Source organism: Taeniopygia guttata, chromosome 4 (assembly GCF_048771995.1).
Source record: "Taeniopygia guttata chromosome 4, bTaeGut7.mat, whole genome shotgun sequence".
Lineage (NCBI taxonomy): Eukaryota > Metazoa > Chordata > Aves > Passeriformes > Estrildidae > Taeniopygia > Taeniopygia guttata.
This window is the reverse complement of record NC_133028.1, coordinates 64938811-64961182: the sequence shown is the minus strand read 5'-3', so window position 1 is coordinate 64961182 and position 22372 is coordinate 64938811. Positions and strand designations below refer to the sequence as shown.

General features: G+C 42.6%; 1 protein-coding gene across 1 annotated transcript in view; it reads left to right on the top strand.

The window, feature by feature from the left end:
* Nucleotides 1-14874, top strand: part of FAT4 (FAT atypical cadherin 4) — a 123132-nt gene extending 108258 nt beyond the window's left edge. Inside the window, exons 12-17 of the mRNA XM_004186192.6 lie at nucleotides 709-794; nucleotides 1819-1998; nucleotides 3023-3147; nucleotides 4267-4484; nucleotides 9120-9381; nucleotides 11372-14874. Of these exons, the coding sequence (XP_004186240.5) occupies nucleotides 709-794; nucleotides 1819-1998; nucleotides 3023-3147; nucleotides 4267-4484; nucleotides 9120-9381; nucleotides 11372-13254 (2754 nt within the window). The 3' untranslated portion in view covers nucleotides 13255-14874. The remainder of the gene's footprint in view (nucleotides 1-708; nucleotides 795-1818; nucleotides 1999-3022; nucleotides 3148-4266; nucleotides 4485-9119; nucleotides 9382-11371) is intronic.
* Nucleotides 14875-22372: the final 7498 nt, after the last annotated feature.

The window sequence follows — 22372 nt, the reverse complement described above, 5'->3', positions numbered from 1 at the left end:
TGGTACTTCTCTAAACATCAGCTTGGTCTCACTTTAGGTGTCCAGATGCTTCTCCATTATCAAAGCTGAGATCCCTCATGACCTCTTAGTCAAGGGGTTACCTTAAGCAGGTCCATTTGGTGACTTTTTGAGTTTTATTGAGTGGTTGGTTCTTATTTTTAACTAGTAATCTCAGTGTTTCTACTCCCAGGGTCATTTTTTTAAACTGGTAATCTCAGTGTATGTACTCCCAACTTTTGTAACATGCTTTTTATCAAATTCAATATGTTTAATGTCATGGTAAAGCCCCTGAAAGAACTTCCTTTGTGATTGGAAGGGGCAGCATTTTGCTCAGACGATCTGAACCATGTCAGGAGTAGGATATGGTAGGAACCAAAATAACTCCAGTGTCCAGGAGTAAAGCAAACAAAAGAGAGAGAAACCCTGCCCAAATGTGAAAAATTGGTGTTAACTCCATCTCTGAATGAAGCAGACAATTGGCTTCCTCTGTGTTCATATCCACACCTTGGTGGTGCCCGGGCTGTGCTGGCGGAGTGTGGAGTTGAGCAGTGACTCTGAAGCACCCTGCAATCCTGAGGGACATTGTGACATAAAAGTGCTCCTTTCTAGCCAAGTCCTTGATATAATGCACTCATGCATAAGTAGTTCATGTGGTTTGGGACTAAAGCTTTGTAATATTCAGCATATTTGTGTGTGTGCCTTTTGCAGGCAGCATCCCTGACAGTGGATTCCTGCTCCGAGGACCAGGAGCCAGGCTACTGCACTGTCAGCAGCGTTGCTGTTTCGACTGACTGGTAAATATTTCTTCATTTTGTGGGGTTAGTTTGAGGTTTGGGTGGGATTTTTTTGGAATACGTTAAGAATAAATCTCCCTGTAAAGCCAGAGAAAGTTGGAGTAATGATAAGGCTCCCAAATGTCAGTTTCTTATATCTTTGCAGAAGCAAATTAAATTTTCTGCGTGTGCTGCTGCTTGCTAGGTCAGGCTACATTTCTGCATGGAACTGGATCATAACAAGGAGTTTGCTCAGAAATCCCCAGTTCTCGATACCATCTCTGTCCCCAGGCTCTGGTGGCAGTCAGGAAATGCACAGCCATGAGTAGTCTGCACTGTGAGATAAATGAGGTTAAGATCTATTGCCTAATGATTTGGGGTCATGTATTTATTTAAACTGCACCTCTCATTGCTCATAAAGATGTAGGAAATAAAACCACCTGATTAGTGCTGTCATTAAAATAATATTAACAGTAATTACTTCGACATTGTTATCAGGTGTTTTCTGTTACAATTTTCAGTTCATAAACAGTGTCCAGTAAAGAAATCAAACTTTATTTCTGGTGTTTACTGTAACTAACTCAGTAGCCTTTGGGTCACATCTTTGGAGATTACAATAACTTTAATCCAAATCACTTTGGCTAATTTCTTAAAATAATCACAATCATGTTTCCTGCCACACAGGGTTTCCCTGATAGCAGAGGTGTTACATATTTGTAAAACAATAAGTCCATTCTCCTGCTATTTAAGTTTCATCTACAATCTCAATTATAGTTGGGTAAAAAGCCTTATTTGTTGTGATCTCAAGCACACTGCTTAGTCAAGTGAATAGAAATTTTGACATGCAAACTGAGTGTGAATTTAGAGTCATAGCCACTATAACTGTTAGTTCAAGTGCTGTTGATCTCTGTGTCCCCTTCTGAATGTGAAATACCAATTTGGGAAGAGGAATTTTAGCCACAGGCTGTAGCTGATGGTTGCAGTTCCTGTGCTGTCATCGCTATCCTGATGTCTGGTACTGATTAGTTCTTTTTCTCCTTCACAGGACTCTCGATGTACAGCCAAATCGAGTTACTGTTGGTGGCATCAGGTCTGTGGAGCCCATCCTTCAGAGGAGAGGACAGGTGGAAAGCCATGATTTTGTGGGCTGCATAATGGAGTTTGCAGTCAATGGACGTCCCCTGGAGCCCAGCCAGGCTTTGGCAGCCCAAGGAATCCTAGATCAGTACGTCTGCTATATATGGGATCAAATGGACCTGTTTGCAATAAAGGAAGCTGTCATGAATGCTATTCCATTCAGACACTAAGAGATATTTCTTGTTAGACAAAAAAAAAAAGGCTGTAGAACCTACTGTAAAATGTGGAAAATGTAGGAAGAAAGTGAATTTATATTAAAGGTTCACTAAAGATTACAGAGTCTTAAAAACAAAAGCAGCATCATTACATTTCTGTTGTCAGTGATTATTCAAGTTGCTTTGTGGGCTGAAATTGAGTAGCCCTTGTTCTTGCATTTCTTTACAAATTCCACCTGGTTTGGACTGTACTCATACTGTTTGCTAGCTCTCTACTCCCTTTTATTTCCTCTTAATCCACCACGTCTGTTCTCTCACTTTGCCTCTCAAGTATCACTGAATTTCCCTCATATCCTCTGAGTGGTCTTTCAGAAATGATGAACTATCCGATTCTGTTGTTTTTTCCATCTCAGTATTTGAAATCACGGTTGTAGCAATAATGTCAGTCTTCCATCCAGATTTCCTCATTCACACTTGCTCTCTCAACCCCCATGTTTGCACTGATCATTGTAATACAAAGGCTCAGGCAGTCTGCAGCATAAAAAAATGCCTGAAAAGGTTTATTCTCTCTTGCACAACAGATAGCAGGAGTTTGGCTGTCTCTGAATTCCTTCCTCTTTTGTAAGACTGCTATAAATTGATGCTGAAAATTGGGATCTGCTTAGAAACTTGAGCTGTCTACAGAGATTGTTAGAATTACAGAATGGTATGGGTTGGAAGGGACCTTAAAGGTCATCCAGTTCCAACGCCCCTGCCATGGGCCTTCTACTAAGCCAGGTTGCTCCAATCTCCATCCAGCCTGGCCTCGGACACTTCCAGGGATGTGGTGAAGAGCCATTTTTGCAATTCTGAGGGGAAGAAAGGGAGTACCATTTAAACAGAGGAAGTGTCCCAGCACATTTGCTCTGCATATGTGTGTGCACTTTTTTCAGCATCTACTTTTCTGATTTCTTTCAGGTGTCCCAGACTGGAAGGTGCTTGCACAACCAGCCCCTGCCAGCACGGTGGCACTTGTGTCGATCAGTGGTCGTGGCAGCAGTGTCACTGCAAGGATGGACTGACGGGAAGGCACTGTGAAAAATGTGAGGAGAAGCAGGTTTCACTGTCTTTAACATACACCTCACTGTGGCTCAACCAAAGGCTGTTAAGAGTTTCTTCTCAGGGCCATGGGATAATGAATTTTATAAAATAATGAAAACAAGCAGCATGTTTCCTCTTAAATAGCTTAAACGTCCACAATGGACTGTTGTCCTTTTGTGAGCTAAAAATGGCAAGAACTTGAATACATAATGTCTTCTGGTCTGTAGATCGCATTTCAGGTAACTTGCACTCATTTAAAGTCCAGCTTCCCAATAACATATAATCCTTAACTAAAATAAAGGTATCCCATAGGAGGGATTTGCCTGCTATGAGGAGGTAAGAGGGTAAGCGAAAACCCCTTCACATAAACATTGGGTTCATGTGCTTATGGCTTCTCCAAACTAAAGTCCTTTTCATCAAATTGACTGTGGATTATATGCAAGAAAATATTGTAAATGCAAATGAAAACAAGGCATTTACGCTCGGGGGTGATTAACTCTCATAGGACTAGCCCTGTAAATCAGTATGGGATTGTTCAGGAGACCAAAGAGATTTATTTCCGTGTAGTTGTAGTATAATGACTGGGCTTTGTTTTTTTACATGTCTCATTATTGTTTAGCTGATTTATCTGCTTTTATTGCACCGGTTTACAAAAGAATTTAACCATAATTTTAACAGCATTTGGTAGTCAATGCTCTGCCTTTTTTGTTCACTTTTTTTTTATGCCATAACAAATAGAAAGTCATTATCTCTGCCCTGAAGAGCTTAGAGTTCAATATATCATGAAACCCCGATGCAGTAATGGAAACAGTAACATCCCTGGGAAGGAATTACAGTTCTGAGAGCCAAATTTTTTTCCCTACTCCCTCACTTGTTCCCTAGCGAGTTTTAATTTACTCTTGACTGATAGCAGCAGTAAATTACTCGCACACTCCCACTCTCAAACACACATTCTGGTGGAGGCCAAAGAATAGAGGGGCTGCAATCGCCATTCACTCCTGCTCCCCCTCCCCTTGACCTGCTCTGAACTTGATCTCCGAGCGAGAGCGGTCGCGATGAGGCAGATGATGGCTGGAGCTGTAAGGAGCTGTGTGCTCAGCGCTTCCCTGTGCTTGTCCCAGATGTTACTGCTGACACGGCCTTGTCGCTGGAAGGCAAGGGGCGCCTCGACTACCACATGAGCCCCAACAAGAAGCGGGACTACCTGATGAGACTCGGGGCTCGGGGTGCCGGCGCGGGCCGGCCGGGCGTGGAGCGCTTGGAAGTGAAGTTCATGACGAGGAGCGAGAGCGGCATTCTGCTCCACGTCCAAGAGAGCAGCAACTTCACTACTGTGAAGGTAAGATTGCAGCTAAGGCCGAGTTTGATTTGATTGGACTGCCTCGTGTGCAGTGATCAAAATTGTGTTTTTCCATTACTCTTTCTGCTTCCTTTATGAAATATTAGGTCTTTAACTGGGACTAGGCACTGCTCCAGTATCATTCATCTTCTCAACAATTCCCTTCCTATTTGCCAAGGTATCAGAAGATCTTGATGGTTTTATATCTAATCAGTTTTGTCTAGACTCCAAATAGTGACTGTTTTAAGGTGACGAGAACGGTGCTCATTGCCATGGTTATTATCATCATTACACTTTACAGAACAAATCACTTTGTTATTGGCCTTTTATCTTCTGATTTTTTTGAGCCTTGAACCCAGACCCTCCTTAAGCTAGCAAACGATTGCCAAAAAGTTTTCATTAATTCCTACCAACATGGCTCAAGCTTATCAAACTAGGAAGTGAGGGATAACTTGAATTCATGAGGTTACTCACAGACCAATGTCAATATCAAATTATTTTGGCATACATGACTGAATTAATGCTTCAAATGCCACACTGTTTTGGGGCTTTTTGTTGTTTTTTGTTTCCTCAAAGAGCTTATTGCTGCAGAAGTTACCTTTCTCAAGAGAAAGCGATGGTTCGATTCCTGGCGATGACTCAGTCCATTTACTCATAACTCTAAATGAGTACAGCAGTGATGTTGGCAAGCCCCTTTATTGGGTTGGTGTAAGCTCCAAGTTTCCTTGACTGCTGCAAGGCTTTCCAACTTTTTCTTCCCTGACTTTTAGAGAAATTCATACAGAAATTCACACTTTCTAAGCTTCAGCCCCATGGATATCCTCCACCTGCCTGGTCAGTTGCGAAGCTTTCCTGATACACCAGCTGCGTTAAAGAAGCAAGTCTGCACTACTTCCCTGGCATATGCTTTTACCACATCATTTCATAGAAAGTTTCTGCCTAGCTCGTATTAGCAGATAAGATGTCATTATTTTTGACTTCTGGAGAGAAAAAACCTTTTTCTCCCTCCTAGTAGAATTTGCTAGGTGAGCTCTCCAAGCATTATTGAAAAAATAAAAAGAGAGTTGCCTTTCCTGGCTAAAGAACTGGTGCTGTGTTTATACAAACACTCTTGTTATTGTTAATATTGGTGAAGTTATACAAGCAAGCAGAGGGCGTCAAGTCCCAGCCCCAGCTGTGCAAGGGAAGAGAGCAGAGGTTTGCCTAGTACCAGATGCAGAAGTTTGAGGAAGGAGAGCCTTGCTGGTTGCCAAGCAGTTCCCAGGTGATGCTAGTTAGTAAAACTGCAGTAATTTAACTGTACCTAGTGCAGTTATGGCCTGCACTAGTCCTCATTCCCAGAGTAGGCATCACCATGAGTGTTCCCCTCAGTGGGGACCCAAGGTGCCAGTGAAGCCAACCCAGGAAAGGTCTCCATGTCATCTCCATCCACTCCTGGTACAGAATTACCTGTCATCACAATGCTTGTCAGTCTTCAAAAGACAATTTTATAATTGGATTTTTGTGTCTTTTAATATGCGTGTTATCCAAAGTACTAGCATTCAGAGAAAACCTGACATGTGTTTTTAATATTGAGCCATGCTAGGGGAAAACTACGAGTCCTGTGGCTACTTCCATGCCTTCACATTTTTCCTCTTGTAGCTAATTGGTTTTGGTGTGGCTGGGATTGGGGTAAAACTAGAGAAGTGGTAATAAATCAGACGTACTGAGATTGTGAGCAGTTGATTCACTAAATTATGGATGTAAACTCCCTCCAAAGAACCCGGGAGGGGACTTTATCATATAAAGGGATCCTTAATCCAGGAAAGATGCAAATATTTGCAGATTACATTAAATAATTGTCGAGTTCAGATGGAAAACACTTCTTCCAAAATCCACTACAACGAAGAGGCTGGGGCGTTCCTTATTAATAGAACGCTTTGTCACAGCTAATCTTCCTACAAGTGCATGTTGCAAGTAATTCAGTTAGAGGTAATGGGATAAATACAGCAGGTTAAAGGTGAAATTGATTGTCTTGTCTTGCTTTATCTAGAAATCTCATCTGCAGTCACATTAAGTTAGTATAAATGGAGCTCTAAGATCTCTGAATTGTACAGCTAGAGGATGTGGATTACCTTTTACCTGTATTAGGTAACATGCTCCTGTGTGAGGAGTGGTTGGGCACTGGCACAGGTTGCCCAAAGAAGTTGTGGCTGCCCCATCCCTGGAAGTGCTCAAAGCCAGATTGGATGGGTCTCTGAGCAACCTTTTCTCTAACAGTGTCCCTGCCCATGGCGGAGGGGTTGGAGCTGAATGATCTTTAAGGCCACTTCCAGTGCAAACCATTCCATGGTTCTATGCATTTATCATGTTGTAGGAACTAATCAGAACATAACCCTTTTAAAAGACATCCCATTCAATGGCTAGTTTTAAGACAAATAAAACCCAATTTGTTCAGCAAATATGACTTTGAATATTAGTAAAGTTGAATCAGCCTTGTAGTTAGGAATATGTTTGCTTTAGTGGTTCATTCTTGTCATTATATTCTACTTGTCAGTTGCTCAGCCATTTATATAAAACCCAGAAATTTGTGTTACTCAACACTGTCAACTTCAGCCTTTGTTTCAAATTTAGAAACATGTTCCGCTTCAAGGCACCTTTCCATATCTTTTCCCAATTGAAGCAGTCAGGGACCAGTCTTGTCTCTGGAAATTTTCTTTTCCAAATGCCCCTAGTATGTTATTTATGAGTATTTTAGCATTAGTCACATGCTATTTTAAAGATACAGAAATAGGATTAAAGAATCATGAAATACTGTGATAAGTCTCAGTTGCTGACAGGTAAATAATTCTACAGGTCTTTTCTAACATTAAATTGAAAATTTTGTTTCTGTGCTCAGTCTTCCCTTAAGCTTGGAGGGTATTGTCTGGCATAGTGTATGCCTTTCTGTTTACATAAAGACTAAAATACAAGACAGTATTTTTATGGGGCATAAAAGACAGAATAAGACATAACAAACCAATTACAGGTTGCAGGCATAAATATATGTATATATTCAGCTCAGTCAATCTTTTTATAAGTTATTGTGGGAAATGGTGTTTAATATGTTTTAATAGTCTGTGGGCTGCATTTGTAAATGTGGGATTTTCCTTGGGCTGTGTGATAGTTTAGGCACATGCCACTTGTGTTTTATCAGTAACAAAAAGCATCCTGTCTGCGAGGCGAGCTTTATCAAACAATACATTTTCAAATAGTCTGAATTACTGCCTTCATAAATGAAGTGGATGCACATATTAACCATTGTTGTGTCCTCCATCCAAATGGAATACGTGCTAGATGCATTCGTTCAGGCAGCTGCCAAGACATGAACGTGGTCTTACAGCCTTATTAAAGCTGGAGTGTCTGAACAAAGTCCTCAGCTTGCATCACCGGAGGAGAAACTCCAGAACATTTAACAGTTTCTGGAAACGAGAGCGGCATTCTTGTAGCCGGTGTGTCACCTCACAGTTCTTCCCAGGTGAACCTTATTTTTCCTGGAACAAAGGATACAAGGCTTTGAGAGCTTCCAGCAAACCTGGGGCTGTGACCTTCCCTGGACTCTCCCTGCGCACGTCCCGCACGTTCGGGGTACGGATCTCGGACTGACCGAGCCGCAGTGCGGAACGTGGGATGGAGAACAGTTGTTCCATTTAATATGTGTGACCAAACATGCAGAGCACCGAAGGAAATTTGCAGCAAGTCTCAGAGCTGTCCTCCATGGGTTTACGCAGTTCTTTACATCCTTAGGAGGTCAGCCAGCATACCCAAATTTATGCAATATTTGAGAAACTGGCAGGATTGGATGTTGGGGATTCTTTTTAAGCTCTTACATCTTAAGAGCAGAATTTGCACTGATCTCATTTTGCGATCAGAGTAAGAGGTTTGAAATCCTGCATCTCATGATTCAGTAGAATTGTGAGGCATCATTCTTAAGAGAAAAAGTTGAAATATTCTTCCTTTTTTCCCTAGCTGTTCACAAGTTTTAAAGCAGTTTATTCAAGAAAGTGCTATTTGAAAATTCTCACAAAATCACGCACTTTGCAACTCTTCAAAAAGTTTTCTGAAACAGACCAAAAGTTTTCTGCAAACTACCAATTAGCAGAAAAATCAGATATGAAATAGGGCTCTTGCTCAAGGGTTGCCATGCCTTATGCATTCCTCCTGTGTTGTAATAAAAACTGGATGCAATTTTCTTGGGCGAGGATAACATCTGTTCACTCTGCTAAGCATTTTCTACACTTGCCTTGAAAAAGGAAGAAGAATTATTCTTTCTCTGGTTAAAATGTGTTGTCATGTGCATGACCTATAGCTGGCTGCTCAGTACAATTAGCCAGGAATTGAATGGGTGGCAGCTCTAAGATGCAAATTCTCTGCTGAAGTTTCTGCAATGTGATGTATTTAGTTCTGGCCAGATTTTTCGTACTAAATAATTAATGCCTTTTTAGTACAAAACAATTATCTGGGGAAAAATATTTGGTTATTTGGGAAAACCCCAGCTTTCTATTGCACCAAAGCCATGTGTTACTGTAGCTGTACTGAGCAGGCATCACACTGATTGCGTGTGTAAGGAGGTTTGTGACACCATTTTAAAATTATGTGTTGTGTTCTTCTGACCAGATAAAAGGTGGGAAGGTGCACTACATATCTGATGCTGGAGTTGCTGGGAAAGTGGAAAGGAACATCCCTGAGGTGTATGTGGCAGATGGCCAGTGGCACTCGGTCCTCCTGGAGAAGAACGGCTCTGCCACCATCCTGTCGGTGGACAGGACTCACAGCCGGGACATTCTCCATGCCACCCAAGACTTTGGTGGCCTGAACGTCCTCACCATTTCTCTGGGAGGAGCTCCATCCAGCCAACCTTTCAAGAGCACAGCTGCAGGTATTTTTTTTTTTCCCCTCGAGTACTGTAATTCTTTATCAGTAATTGGTGTACACCCATTCTTTGCCAGAAAAAATGTAAATTGAATGAGTAAGGATTACAGACTTTGTTCCTTTAGTACACACCGCAGGCTTCTTGTTTCCAAAAGCAGGCAGTCTATCTGCAGGGCTTTTTTGAGACAGGGGGGTTGGTTGTCTGTACATCAATTGCTGTGTTTTTGTTACCCCTTTGGAGAAGAAAGGAATTATTATTTACCTGAGTCATAATCTGGAAAATCAAGGAAAATCTTTCATCTGGGCAAAAATGCTAAACAAAAACTTTGTAGGGATTTGGTAAGTACTGCAGGATTTATCCTATTATTTATATGTTTAAAATATTTTCTGCAACTCAAAGATCCTGCTGCTTTATCCTGCTGTCAGATGAAGAATAGTAGTTATTTCTGAGCAAGGACAATAAGGAAACACCCTCTGACTGATGTCTAGCTGTTAAGGAGCAAATCAGTCTCCCTTAAGAGTTAAAGTAACTGTCTCAAACCCTGGCAAAAGTAGATAACACATATTTGATATCATTTCCCAAGTGCTAGGTAAAGATGGAAGTGATTTTTAGCTGCAAAACATGAGATTCTCCAGACAATACAGATGTATTTTTCACATATTTCTATATTGAAAAATCTTCCTGGCTTCATGAATTGTGACCAGATAAAGTATTTTTGAGTGGAGCAAATTCACACTTTGCACTTGTGTATTGTGAATATGTATGAAATGTGGTACAAAAGCTTGTGGATGCTGTGCTGACCTTTATCCTTTTTACATGTATATTTTACGAGCAACATATGCATGGAAAAAGCAGAGGTTTTAGGAAAGCTGGAACAAGGAAAATTGAGGACACTAACCTCTCACCACTGCCCAGTGCTGTGGCAGACAAATTAGGAATGTCTGGCTTCCATTAAGCACACACAGTCCAAAATCCCTTATTCATATGATTTTATTTTATTTTAATATTGGATTACATTGGGTACCACATACCAAGGATTTACAAGGCTCTGGTATAAAACTCTGCATGAACTCAGAGTCAAAAATATCTGCAGTGCTGTTAAAGGCAGAAAACACATGAGGTGACAGGGCTGTGAAGTTGCTGTGTCCAATAAAATTTCCAAATCCAGGTAGATATGACAAATAGTTTATTCACATCACATCAGTACTACAAGGAACCACCATGTATGCCGCAAGGTGATTGTGACCTTTGCTTGGGCTCCCAACTGAACCTAAATTTTCAACCCTGAGAATTCCAAACCTTTAATAGCATCTCGTACAACTCAAGTATATTTATTTGCTGTTTCATGACAGAGTGGTATCCATCTCTGTGTACCATTTTGCCACAGCTCCAAGCAGAGATCACCGTACGGTTGCACTACCTCAAAACCCTTCCAGAAAGGATTTAGTCAGGAGAACACAGAGGATTATTAGGCTGGCAAAAGACTGGATTTTCCTTTGACCTCACTCAACCACTGCATACAGCCTGGGGATAATTCCATCTCCCTGGGCTCTCACAGCACTAAAACTTGTAGCCTAGCCCTGCAACCAAGGTATGGGAAGTTTGGGAGAAGGCCCCTCAAGATTCAGAGAAACAAAAGCATTGCCATGAATTTAGGGGACAGGGGGCTTAGCTGAAGCGCGGTAGGCAAACTCAAATAATGTTTGGTGCTAGCACAGCCAAGCCAGCTGCCCTCAGGATTCTCTGTGGGAAATGATGATAAGTTTTAGAAATATGGGAAAATAGGGAGACAAAAGCATTTCAGTATATTGAATGAAGTCATTAGACATCATATTTATTCAAACTCAATTTAAAGACATTAAGTGCTGTTAAAATAGATGTTTCCCTATGGTAACTTGGCTTATTTCGTGAACAGTGGAGCCCGTACTGTGCTGTTGACAGGGCATACTCAGCCTTCAGCTCCCAACAGCTCTGTCCCTTTATTTCCCTTTCTCAGGCTTCAACGGCTGCATTTCCTACATCAAGTACGGCGGGGAGAGCCTTCCCTTCTCCGGCAAGCACAGCCTCGCCACGCCATCCAAAACAGACCCGTCGGTGAAGATCGGCTGCCGCGGCCCCGACGTGTGCGCCAGCAATCCCTGCTGGGGCGAGCTGATGTGCGTCAACCGCTGGTTCGCCTACCAGTGCGTGCCCCCGGGCGCCTGCGCCTCCCGGCCCTGCCTCAACGGCGGCAGCTGCGAGCCCGGGCCTCGTGCCGGCTTCACCTGCAGCTGCCCCGAGGCGTACGCGGGACGCACGTGTGAGACCCTGGTGGCCTGCCTGGGGGTCCTCTGTGCCCCCGGCCACGAGTGTAGGGCAGGCAGCCACGGCGGCCACGAGTGCCTGCCGTCCCCGCACCCCACCGAGCTGTCCCTGCCGCTCTGGGCCGTGCCGGCCATCGTGGGCAGCTGCGCCACGGTCCTGGCGCTGCTGGTCCTCAGCCTCATCCTCTGCAACCAGTGCCGAGGGAAGAAGTCAAAGGGGCCGAAAGAGGAGAAGAAAACGAAGCAGAAGAAGAAAAAAGGGAGTGAGAATGTGGCGTTTGATGACCCCGACAACATCCCGCCCTACGGTGATGACATGACCGTCAGGAAGCAGCCCGAAGGGAACCCTAAACCCGACATCATTGAAAGGGAAAACCCTTACCTCATCTACGACGAGACGGACATCCCGCACGCCACGGAGACGATCCCCAGCGCCCCGCTGGCATCCCCTGAGCCCGAGATCGAGCACTACGACATCGACAACGCCAGCAGCATCGCCCCTTCTGACGCTGACATCGTCCAGCACTACAAGCAGTTCCGGAGCCACGCTCCCAAGTTCTCCATCCAGAGGCACAGCCCGCTGGGCTTCGCCCGGCAGTCCCCCATGCCCCTGGGAGCCAGCAGCCTGACCTACCAGCCCGCCTACGGGCAGGGCTTGAGGACAACATCCCTGAGCCACTCGGCGTGCCCTACTCCCAACCCCCTGTCTCGGCACAGCCCCGCACCCTTCTCCAAATCCTCGACGTTCTACAGGCACAGCCCGGCCAGGGAGCTGCACCTCGCCATCAGGGAAGGGAGCCCGCTGGAGATGCACGGCGATGTCTGCCAGCCCGGCATCTTCAACTACGCCACTCGGCTGGGGAGGAGAAGCAAGAGCCCGCAGACCATGGCGAGCCACAGCTCCCGCCCGGGAAGCCGCCTGAAGCAGCCCATCGGGCAGATCCCACTGGAGACGTCTCCCCCGGTGGGGCTGTCCATCGAAGAGGTGGAGAGACTGAACACCCCTCGCCCCAGGAACCCCAGCATCTGCAGCGCAGACCACGGCCGCTCCTCTTCGGAGGAGGACTGCAGGAGGCCTCTGTCCCGGACGAGGAACCCAGCCGACGGCATTCCCGCGCCCGAGTCCTCCTCCGACAGCGACTCGCACGAGTCCTTCACCTGCTCCGAGATGGAGTACGACCGGGATAAGCCCGTGGCGTACACGTCCCGGATGCCCAAGTTATCCCAGGTGAACGAGTCGGACGCGGATGATGAGGACAACTACGGCTCCAGGCTGAAGCCCCGGCGGTACCCGGGGCGCCGCGGCGAGGGCGGGCCCGTGGGGGCACAGGCCGTGGGCGCCGCGGCCGGGGAGAGCTCCCTGCCCGGGAAGCTGGGGCAGCAAGCGGGAAGCTTCAACTGGGACAGCCTCTTGAACTGGGGCCCGGGCTTTGGGCATTATGTGGATGTTTTCAAAGATTTGGCATCACTTCCTGAAAAAACAGCAGCAGCAGCAGCAGCAGCAGCGAGTGAGGAAAGCAAAGGTGGTGCAGCGAAGGCTGTTTCCAAGGAGGGGGAAGCAGAACAGTATGTATAGGCTTTGTCTCCTGGTATTGCCACAGCGCAAAGCCACGAGGACTGCTCAAACCATTATATGGTTGTAGAGAAGCCAAGGTCAGCATCTGATCCCCAGGCCAGTGTGGTTGGAGGAGACTTTAAAAATAATAACCATTATGCTGCTGAAAGAGACTTAAGACATTTTTAATTTAATTATGCTTGGATGAATTTATTTCTCCTGCATGCATTGTATTTGCAAACCAGATATTCGGCATGCAGCCTTTGGAAAGGGTTTTCCTATTTACCATTGTTTGGTTCGTGGTTCTTAAATTAATAATGCTTTGTTCTGGAAATGAACTAATTTTTTGTTTCATTTGTAAAGGATGTGCATATTGTCTCCAGCTACTAACATGTTTTGTGATGCAAGAGTACTGAGGATTCCATTTTCCTTAAGAAGTGCATGGAAGTAAGATGGTGAATGAAGGAATTATAGTAGTGAGGTGTCTCAGAAAATGTAGTTACTATATCCTGCAGTTGCTCACATGTGACTTTATGGAATAAATCAGCTTGAATAATTGCTGGCAACAGTGCTTGCTGTAAGTCTTATTCCATACAAGAGGTGCTAGAAGCAGCTCAAGCCAGTCAGCACTTTAGGAGTTTTTTGGTTTTTTTTCCATTTCAGTTTGTTTATTTGTTTGTTTCAGGTTCCTTTCTCTCTTTTTTTTTTTTTTTAAGTTTGTTTTGTTGGTTTTGTTGGGTTTGTTTTTATTTGTTGGTTTGGTTTTTGGTTTTGTTTTTTTTTGACAAAGCTGTGTGAGAGCTTCTGAATCTCTATGAAATGTTTTTGGGGATGCTTACTTAATCCTGGTCCCTTCCTGCCCCTCCTCAGTGACTCCTGATGGTCATTTGTCAGCCCAGCCCAGCCCCCTGGCTCACAGCAGCAAGGGACAAACCTGTCCATTCCCACATCTTTTGGCCTCCCAGCTTGGCTGTGCTGCTGCTGCAGCCTGTGCTTCTCCCCTGGTTCCATTTTCCCATCTGTGCCATGGAAAGGTAGGAAAAACACTCAGTTCCCTGCCTCACAGGGGTGTTGTGAGGGCTAATTAGTTAACTCGTCTGAAGTGCTTCCACATTATAAAGCACTATAATAAGTATTATCATAATTATTATTAAAGCACTGCCTAGCCTCTGTGACCTTGGAGTGGCATTTTCTGCATTCTATGATTTTCTATGGTGGAAACTTTGAAGAATTATTTATTGTATAGAAAATTACTGCACTCTAGCATTTTGAAGCAGATACGAGGGAAAACTACTTGTAGATTCATTAACGTAGCTTACCAGTTGCCCCCAATGCCCTAAAGTTGTAGGTGAAATAGTATCTCACAAAGTCCTTACATCTTCATGCAGATCTGATGAACCTGTTGTACTGTGTAAAAACTTCAATTTTTTTTTTTTTTACCTAAGCTGTGTTTTTTATATCAATATTTTCCTATGCTGAATAGTTTTCTTACTTTCAGGGAAGGTAAGAAAAATACTTTTTTTACATTTGTTACTTATGTAACATCCATATTTTTCACATTTTGATAAAATTGTAACATACTGTATGCTTTCTACCTGTAAATGCCAATAATAGAATTAAAATATTTATTTAAAATCTTTAGTGCGTGTTATTGGAAATCTTTTGTCTTTTCTCTCTAATTTTGACTCCTTGATCTTCACTTTTGGGGTTTAAGTTATAAGGTGTTTGAGCTATATAAACTTTTTAATCAGAAAACAGGCTTTAAGAAGCAAGTTCCTATCTCGGGAAGATGGAGAAGACTATCATGAGGTTGTTGAGCATAAGATAATGTTCAAAAAATACCAAATCTAGTTTGATATTTCTAATGAAACAATAAAAGCTGTATTTTAGTCCATAGGGTTTTATTAGCAGCAACTGCTTTCACATTTATTAACCACAATTTCCACCTCTGCTCCAAGCTGGAGCTTTCCAGTACACAGACAGTGAGGAGTGTGAGAACAAGATCTTTCTATCATAAAGCAGCAGTTGAACAATAAATAACTGCATTCTTTATACTTAAAAAGGGATAAATCAGACTTGGACAACTTCTTGGAGAATGCAGAGACTGAAACATTTAAGGCTGCAGGCAAGAGGTGAGTTCTGAGGTTACACTTTGAATTAGTGGGAAGTGTAAAGAACTTAGAAAAAGGACAACAATTCAAGGGTGGGGGGGGGCGTTATTTGTATTTTGTTTGGTTTAGAGTTTATTTAGTCTCAAAACTGCAAATTAGGAACCAGATCTTTTTTGCTGAAAGTGCTTGCAACTTCATCGTGCCCCACAAAAGTGAAAAGATAATGGGCCAAAGTAGCCCATATTGGTATGTAAGTAGTTTCATCTGAAATAACATGAGTTCCACAAATGATTTCAGAGTTTGAGGAGCTGCTGTAATTAAACATCTGTTAAAAAGCTGTATGTTTAGTTTGAATATTATCCTTTAATACAAATTGTACCACATCCAAGCAGTGATTTTAATAACACATGAAAACTTCAGCAAATGAAAGCTTTTAAATGTAACACCAAACATATTGAGGGCTGTGTTATGCCTGTTAAGCATTCTGAATTTATCAAAAAGTTTTGCTAAGGGGAATAATATGCAGTGTGGACTTAGATAAAATACATGTCATAACTTTAGCACAGTTTACAATTTATCGAGGGGTAGCATGTTCCTCTAAATTTTGACACTTTATGATAGACAAGTATATATTTTACTGGTTTCCTTGTTTCCTTGTTTCTGAAAGGCGTAGAGATGTTTTTGACACTTAAACATACGATCCATTCCTGCCCTTTTTTTATAATTCTTTCATGATGAGGATCAGCAAAGGGTTCCAAGTGAATCATGCAGAGCAATCATCCAAAGTTACCAGTTGTGAGGGAGTGAGCTGCATAATTCCCCTGGTTCATCATCACAACTACACAGTCCTGCTTCAAGATCTGGGACCTATTATAAGTCATAAATATGTGGAAAGAAAAATAGTCTGCACCTCTCACTGCGGTGCACAGGAGCCTCCAAACACATCTCATGTCAGCAATTTTTCTCTGACCGGTCTTTCTGCTGGTAGAGTGCTTGAAATGTCTTTGCCAACTCAGGTGGAGATGTTTTCTCCTGATGCTGTTGCTAAATAGATGAAAATGGACAGAGAAATGGCAGGTTTACTTGGCATTCTCTAGAGAATCAAAAGGAAATTATGAAAAGGAAAATGAAAGAATGCTGTGATTTGTGGTAGATGAATAAATGAATAAAAGGAGTGAAATCTAGACTTAGCAATTCAAGACTTTTCAGTATTTTTCATCAAAGTTTTGCAACTTTAAAACCACAAAATTAAAAGTAAAACGGTTACATTGAAAAGTAATATAAAGTCCCACGTTTTGGTGAAAACATCCCCCATCCAGGATCAGACTGTGAGTCTATGCTGCAGACCACAACCTGTGTCAGGGAGTATCGGTTAGCAGTGCAAAATCCAGCTGGAGCCACAGTACTCCAGTCTGGGAATGAGAAGGCTTGGGGCTGGAAGGGGGTGCAGGATCTCACTGATGTCTTCAAAAGCAGGAGATGGAGCCAGCCAAAGGACTCGAGCTGCCCAGTGTTCATAAGGTAAATTAGATATGGTGGAAGATCTTTGAGAGTACTCTGTTTTTATTGTAGACTGTGATTTTGAAGCACAAAATTCAAGTAATAATATTATTCTTCAGTGTTAGGATGTGTAAATGGTATTTTCTTAACTAGATTCTAAAAGAGACTTGTAATTATGGATCCTTTGAAATTGAGAAGGACAATTAGGAGAAGAAGATGATTAAGAGAAATAGATGCTATTTTATTAAGTAGGATTGAGGGAAGAAAGTGAAAATGTTGATCTCTCTGCTTTATCATTCTAGCATTTTACTGTTCACCCTTTTATCCATTTCTATGACCATCTATGTATTAATTCCACCATCCTTTCATCTGCTCTGTGAAGTTAGTGCTTTGTTCATCCCAATGTGCTCACTTTGGTTTTCTATAAAGAGCACTTAATGAGGATGACTGACAGCTTGTGTTTAGGTTGTCAACACAACAACCTGTCTTTTTTTAAATTTTGGATATTTGCACTCAACTGGCCTTTCCTACATTTTGCATGAAACTCACCTTCCATTCAGCCATCTTACAAGAGCTTTTTCCAGCAATAAAATATGGTTGGATTCTTAGTAATTTTTGCAGCCTTTTTCCAGTGCCTTTCAGGTTTCATCATCCTGTATTGAGAGGATAAGCAGTGAATAGATTCTTTCTAAGTTGCATTTTGAGTTTAAAAGCACCTTTATCTCTGGGCTTTGCAAAGTAAATCCTCAAGAGATTCACTCTTCACTTTTATTTAATTTATGGGCATGTACAACAAAAAAAAGTAATTCTCCTCATGGATGACCAATATCTATTCTTCTAAGTTGTCATTTACTGGTGGGGAAGAATAAGATTCTCCACCTGTCATTTCAAGGAAGTATTTTCATAAATGTTAAGCAGTTTTTTGCAGCTTTCCACCAAGCCCATTTTCTGATGAGAACCCTAAAAGGGAAGTCCCTGAATGGTGCCCTGAGGCAGTCAAATGTCAGCATTCCATTGGCATCTGTAGGGATCACACTTTGCCTGCTTGGAGCTTGGCTTCATCCCAATCTTCCACAATCTTCCTGCTCCTCTGCTTCCAGTGTGGGGCAAAATGAGAGTCCGGCAAGGTGTTATTTTCCTTCCTCCCTTACAACTGGAAAGCACATCTGGCAAGAGATCAAGAATGAGTAGAGGTGGCTCCTTCTAACCTCTGGGAAACAAGAATGCTAAACTACATTCATTTAACTCTAATTCATATGCTCTCAGAGGGAGCATTTTTAGGGAGTCACCAAACAGTGTCAGCTGGAAGAATATAAGGATGAAAGCCCCACATCAGAAAATTTGTGTTAGTCAGGACAAATCAACAGCAAATGGGTTAAAAACACTTCAGTCTTTCTAGAGTGAGCCCTGAAGATGACGTGTGGTGTCTTGGATAGCTCACACGTTGTGTCATCAATTGAGAGAAAAAAGTGGAGCAGACATTGGAACGGGCTTTCGAGGGAAGTGGTGGAATCATCATCCCTGGAAATGTTCAAACAAGGATGTGTCACTTGGGAAGGTGGTTTAGTGGTGGACTTGGCAGTGCTGGGTGAATGGTTGGACTCGGTGATCTTGGAAGTCTTTATCAAGGCTGAATGATTCTGTGACATGTATGCGTGGCAACACACACCCGTGGATGTTCATTCCACGTGGCAATTAATGCCCTGCAAATCCCCTGTCAGGACTCCAGGTTTGGAAAACAGATCAGCAACCTGCCTGCTCCAGCCACAGAAGCCCAAGCCGCTGTTCTGTGTGATTCCGTGCGTTCCCCTAAAGCCCTGTGACTCTGTGCAGCCTGTCAGACAAGGAGCAGGGAAAATAAACAGGTCCCTGTCTTCCCATTTGTTGGTTTATTTCCCCTGAGCCTTTTAAAGGCCAGAGTCTGATTTAGTAATTAGTATTTCTCCTTGCATATCTTGTGCAATTAACTAGAACAGCAAATTAGGGAATAAGAGATAAGCATTAATATAGAAAACAAACATTAATACAGAATAACATAGGGGATAAGAAATGGATATTGATGAATCATTCAAAAAGCACATTTTGGTGCAATAATCTAGAATCCTTACAAATCAGCATTGTAATTTCCTTTAAAATAGAATTCTTGTTCAATAATGCAAGTCTTTATTAAAACAATTTGTTAAACCTTGGCAAAGAAACTATGTGACAGCATCATTTTACAAGAATTCCTTGTAGTTTGTAGAAAGCGAAGTGAGAACTGGAATGGTTTGCCTCTCTTAAAACAACTGATGTTAAGCATATTAAAAAGAAAAATGAATCATGATTAATTTTTTTTTTCTTTGCACCTGTAGAATTTATCACAATCATCAGAACCGGCTGGACTTCGTAGAGCTGCGTAACCCCATGTGGCAGGGAATGCCTTTTCTGTGATGGTGGCACCTCCCTGCTTTGCAGGAGGGGCTGTAATCAACATGACATGTTATTCTGAACTCCTGCCAGAGGCAGCCTGCTAGTTTTGAGAAAGAGCAGCGAGTTCTGATAAAGAAAACCCACCCTCAGCCTTGGAATGCTTGGACCACGCTGGTGTCCCGAGGCAGCCATGGCTTTTGATATTGCCAGGACAACATTCCTAACTGCCTGTGAATTTCTGCCTAAATGCTCTTTTACAAGGGAGAAAATGCTTTTGTGAGGGGAAAGTGATTGGTATTTCAGTCTGAGCCTGTTCCTGTCACCAGGAAAAAGGACAGGCAAAAGCTTTAGTTCAGGAGGGGCCTTAAAAATCACCCAGTTCCAACACCCCTGCCGTGGGCAGGGACACTTTCGAATAGACCAGGTTTCTTCTAGCCCCATCCAACCTGGCTTCCAGGGTTGGGACACCCACAATATCACCCCTGTATGGCTTCATCTGACTCTTGTTCTGGTTTTGAATTAGAGTCTATATAGGCAACACAGACTGGAAACTAAGGGGGTTTATTTGAGATTTAATCAAAGCTGAAAGCACTCAAAGGTAACAACGTGTAAGAATGCAATCCTTTGAAAGCCAAAAATTAGTGTATCTAATCTACTGGAGCACCCCAGCATTTCAACAATTGTTTTATGGAATTGCATTAAACTCTGGCTTCCCAGAAACACCACAGAAAATCCAAATAACCAGATTATTCTATCCATGTCAAATACACTCCTATTAAAATTACCCACAGAGTCTCCAGTGCCCTGGCTGCTTTTACAGCACCAACCAATCATTCAAAGCACAAGTAGGAGAGATCCTGATGGAACAAATATCTCCCTGAGGATAACAATTGCTCTCTACTGCTCCTGAGGGAGGTCATTCCTGGCAAGTACCAGTGATGCTTGAAACTTGTAGCCTTAGGTTTATTAGGAAATTCATTCCAGCTGGGGCAAATCATGCACGAGCTATGGGTGTCACTTGGAGCTTTTCTAATCCTGTTATGTTTAGGGATTTGATCCATTTTTTTCTTCTCCAAAGTGGTTTGCAGCTCGAGTCATATGGAAGAGGTAAGAAATATTGTTGTTACTTCAACAGAACTGATTTTTGATTGAAGTTTTTAATTACAGTAAGGTGGGAGTTTATTATGAGGGATATTATATTAAATTCTGTTCACTTTAACCCTTTTCCTGCTGTTACCAGAAATTCTGTTGTTGTTTGTTGTTCTTTTTTTTTATTTTCTTAGGGTTGGTTTTATTCACCTGCTCTTAGCATTAAAACCAAGGGCAGCTTTTTATGAAGCTAAGGCTGCAAATAATATCCCCCTGAAACTTTTCAATGCTTTCTGTGGCAAATTTTCAAGCACTTTCAATGCTTTCTGTTCTTCATTGAATTGAGTGCACTCACTGAATAATTGCATCTGACGAGATTCTGAAGCTTTGTCAAAGTTTCTTCTGCCTTCTCATTTTGGTTGCTTCTGTTTTGACTTTAAGATGTCCCTGGATGTTTGTCACGGGAAATGAGCTTGGCTATTTGCTTTGGTTTAAGTGACATTCAATACTCTGAAGAGAGAAGTGGAGTATGACAGGTCTAAAATTGGGTCAATTTTTCTTTTTCCATCCATGAAATAGCCAGGCACGTACATATCTAAGTGTTCTGCTCATGCAGTACACCATGTCCTGGATTTTTAATAGGGTTTCTCTGTAGCTAGTTTTGAAATGTTTTTTTTGTTTTTTTTCTTACACTTATAAATGAATCTTGTAGAGCTCTGAGAGTTTTTAATCTGGAAAATGTCAGTGACAGGAGAAAAGCTTTGGTATGACAACTAAGAGAACCTTTTCCAACTTGTCTGATCAGCACTTCCCTGCCCTTTGGCAGGAGACATTCACTTGGTGGAAGACAAATCTGCAGACTTTATAGTGCTTGGAAAACAAAGGCAATGGGCAGAACTGTGGGATTCCTCAACAACAAGCAACAGGTTGTGAAGCTAAAATCTGCCTTTGATAAATGGTTTTAATAGGATTAAATGGTGCAAATTCCTGGGTCTAACTACCTCATGGTGTTTTTTGCTCTGAAGAGGTTTTGGGTCCTGGTCCAAAACTGGCCTCTTTTTGCTGGAGACAGGGATTTGGCTGGTCTGCAGCAGCTGAAGAGCTGGTTCTGTGGTTAGTTAAGAACAGCAGCAGAGCTCCACAGACATCTGTGAGTAGTTGCACTAGGGGAAATATGCATTAGTAGAAAAAAAATCGTTCCCTGTGAGGGTAATGAGGCCCTGGCACAGGTTGCCCAGAGCAGCTGTGGCTGCCCCATCCCTGGAAGTGTCCAAGGTCAGGTTGGATGGGGCTCTTAGCAGACTGGGATAGGAGAAGGTGTCCCTGCCCATGGCAGGGAGGTTGGAATGAAAAGGGCTTCAAGGCCCCTTCCAACCCAAACTGTTCTGTGATTCTGTGATTCTATTCTACCTACTGTCTTCTACCTAAAAATACAAATGGCTTCTCTAAAAATAATTACACCACTACTACATCTTTGACTTAAAAAGATTATATGTGGGACATCAAGGGATGAGACAAACTGAGTTTTACTCAGATATGGCCTGATATCCAGCTCGTGTGATATTAGCTGATAACACTTCCACGGCACCACTGGATCGCCTCCTCAGCTGCCTGAGTACAAGGAAGAGATTAATCCTCCCCTGCCACCCCCAGCCCTGCTTTGTGTTTTATACACCTACAGCTGTAGGACATCTGCTGAGACAGAAGATCCTACATAAATAAGATGTTAATGTAAAAAATGTTATTTACATTACCTAAAATGAGGACTGTTAGGGAAGTGTCCAAGAGCCTGTGTATCTTTCCTGTGACGGCTGGATGGAGATTCCTAAACAAAAAGCAGCAGGCAACCTAATGTTTTCAAGGGGTCCTTTACATAATCCTAAACTCTTAAGGGTTCCGTGGAACAGAACTTCTAAGGTTCCTTCTAAGCGGCCCTTTATGGTCTTAGCTGCTCTGTTGTGTTTTACTTTCTTTTGGTTCTAAGTGGGCTCCTTCCTCTGCTTTTTGAGGATTAAGAAGTGATTGGGAGG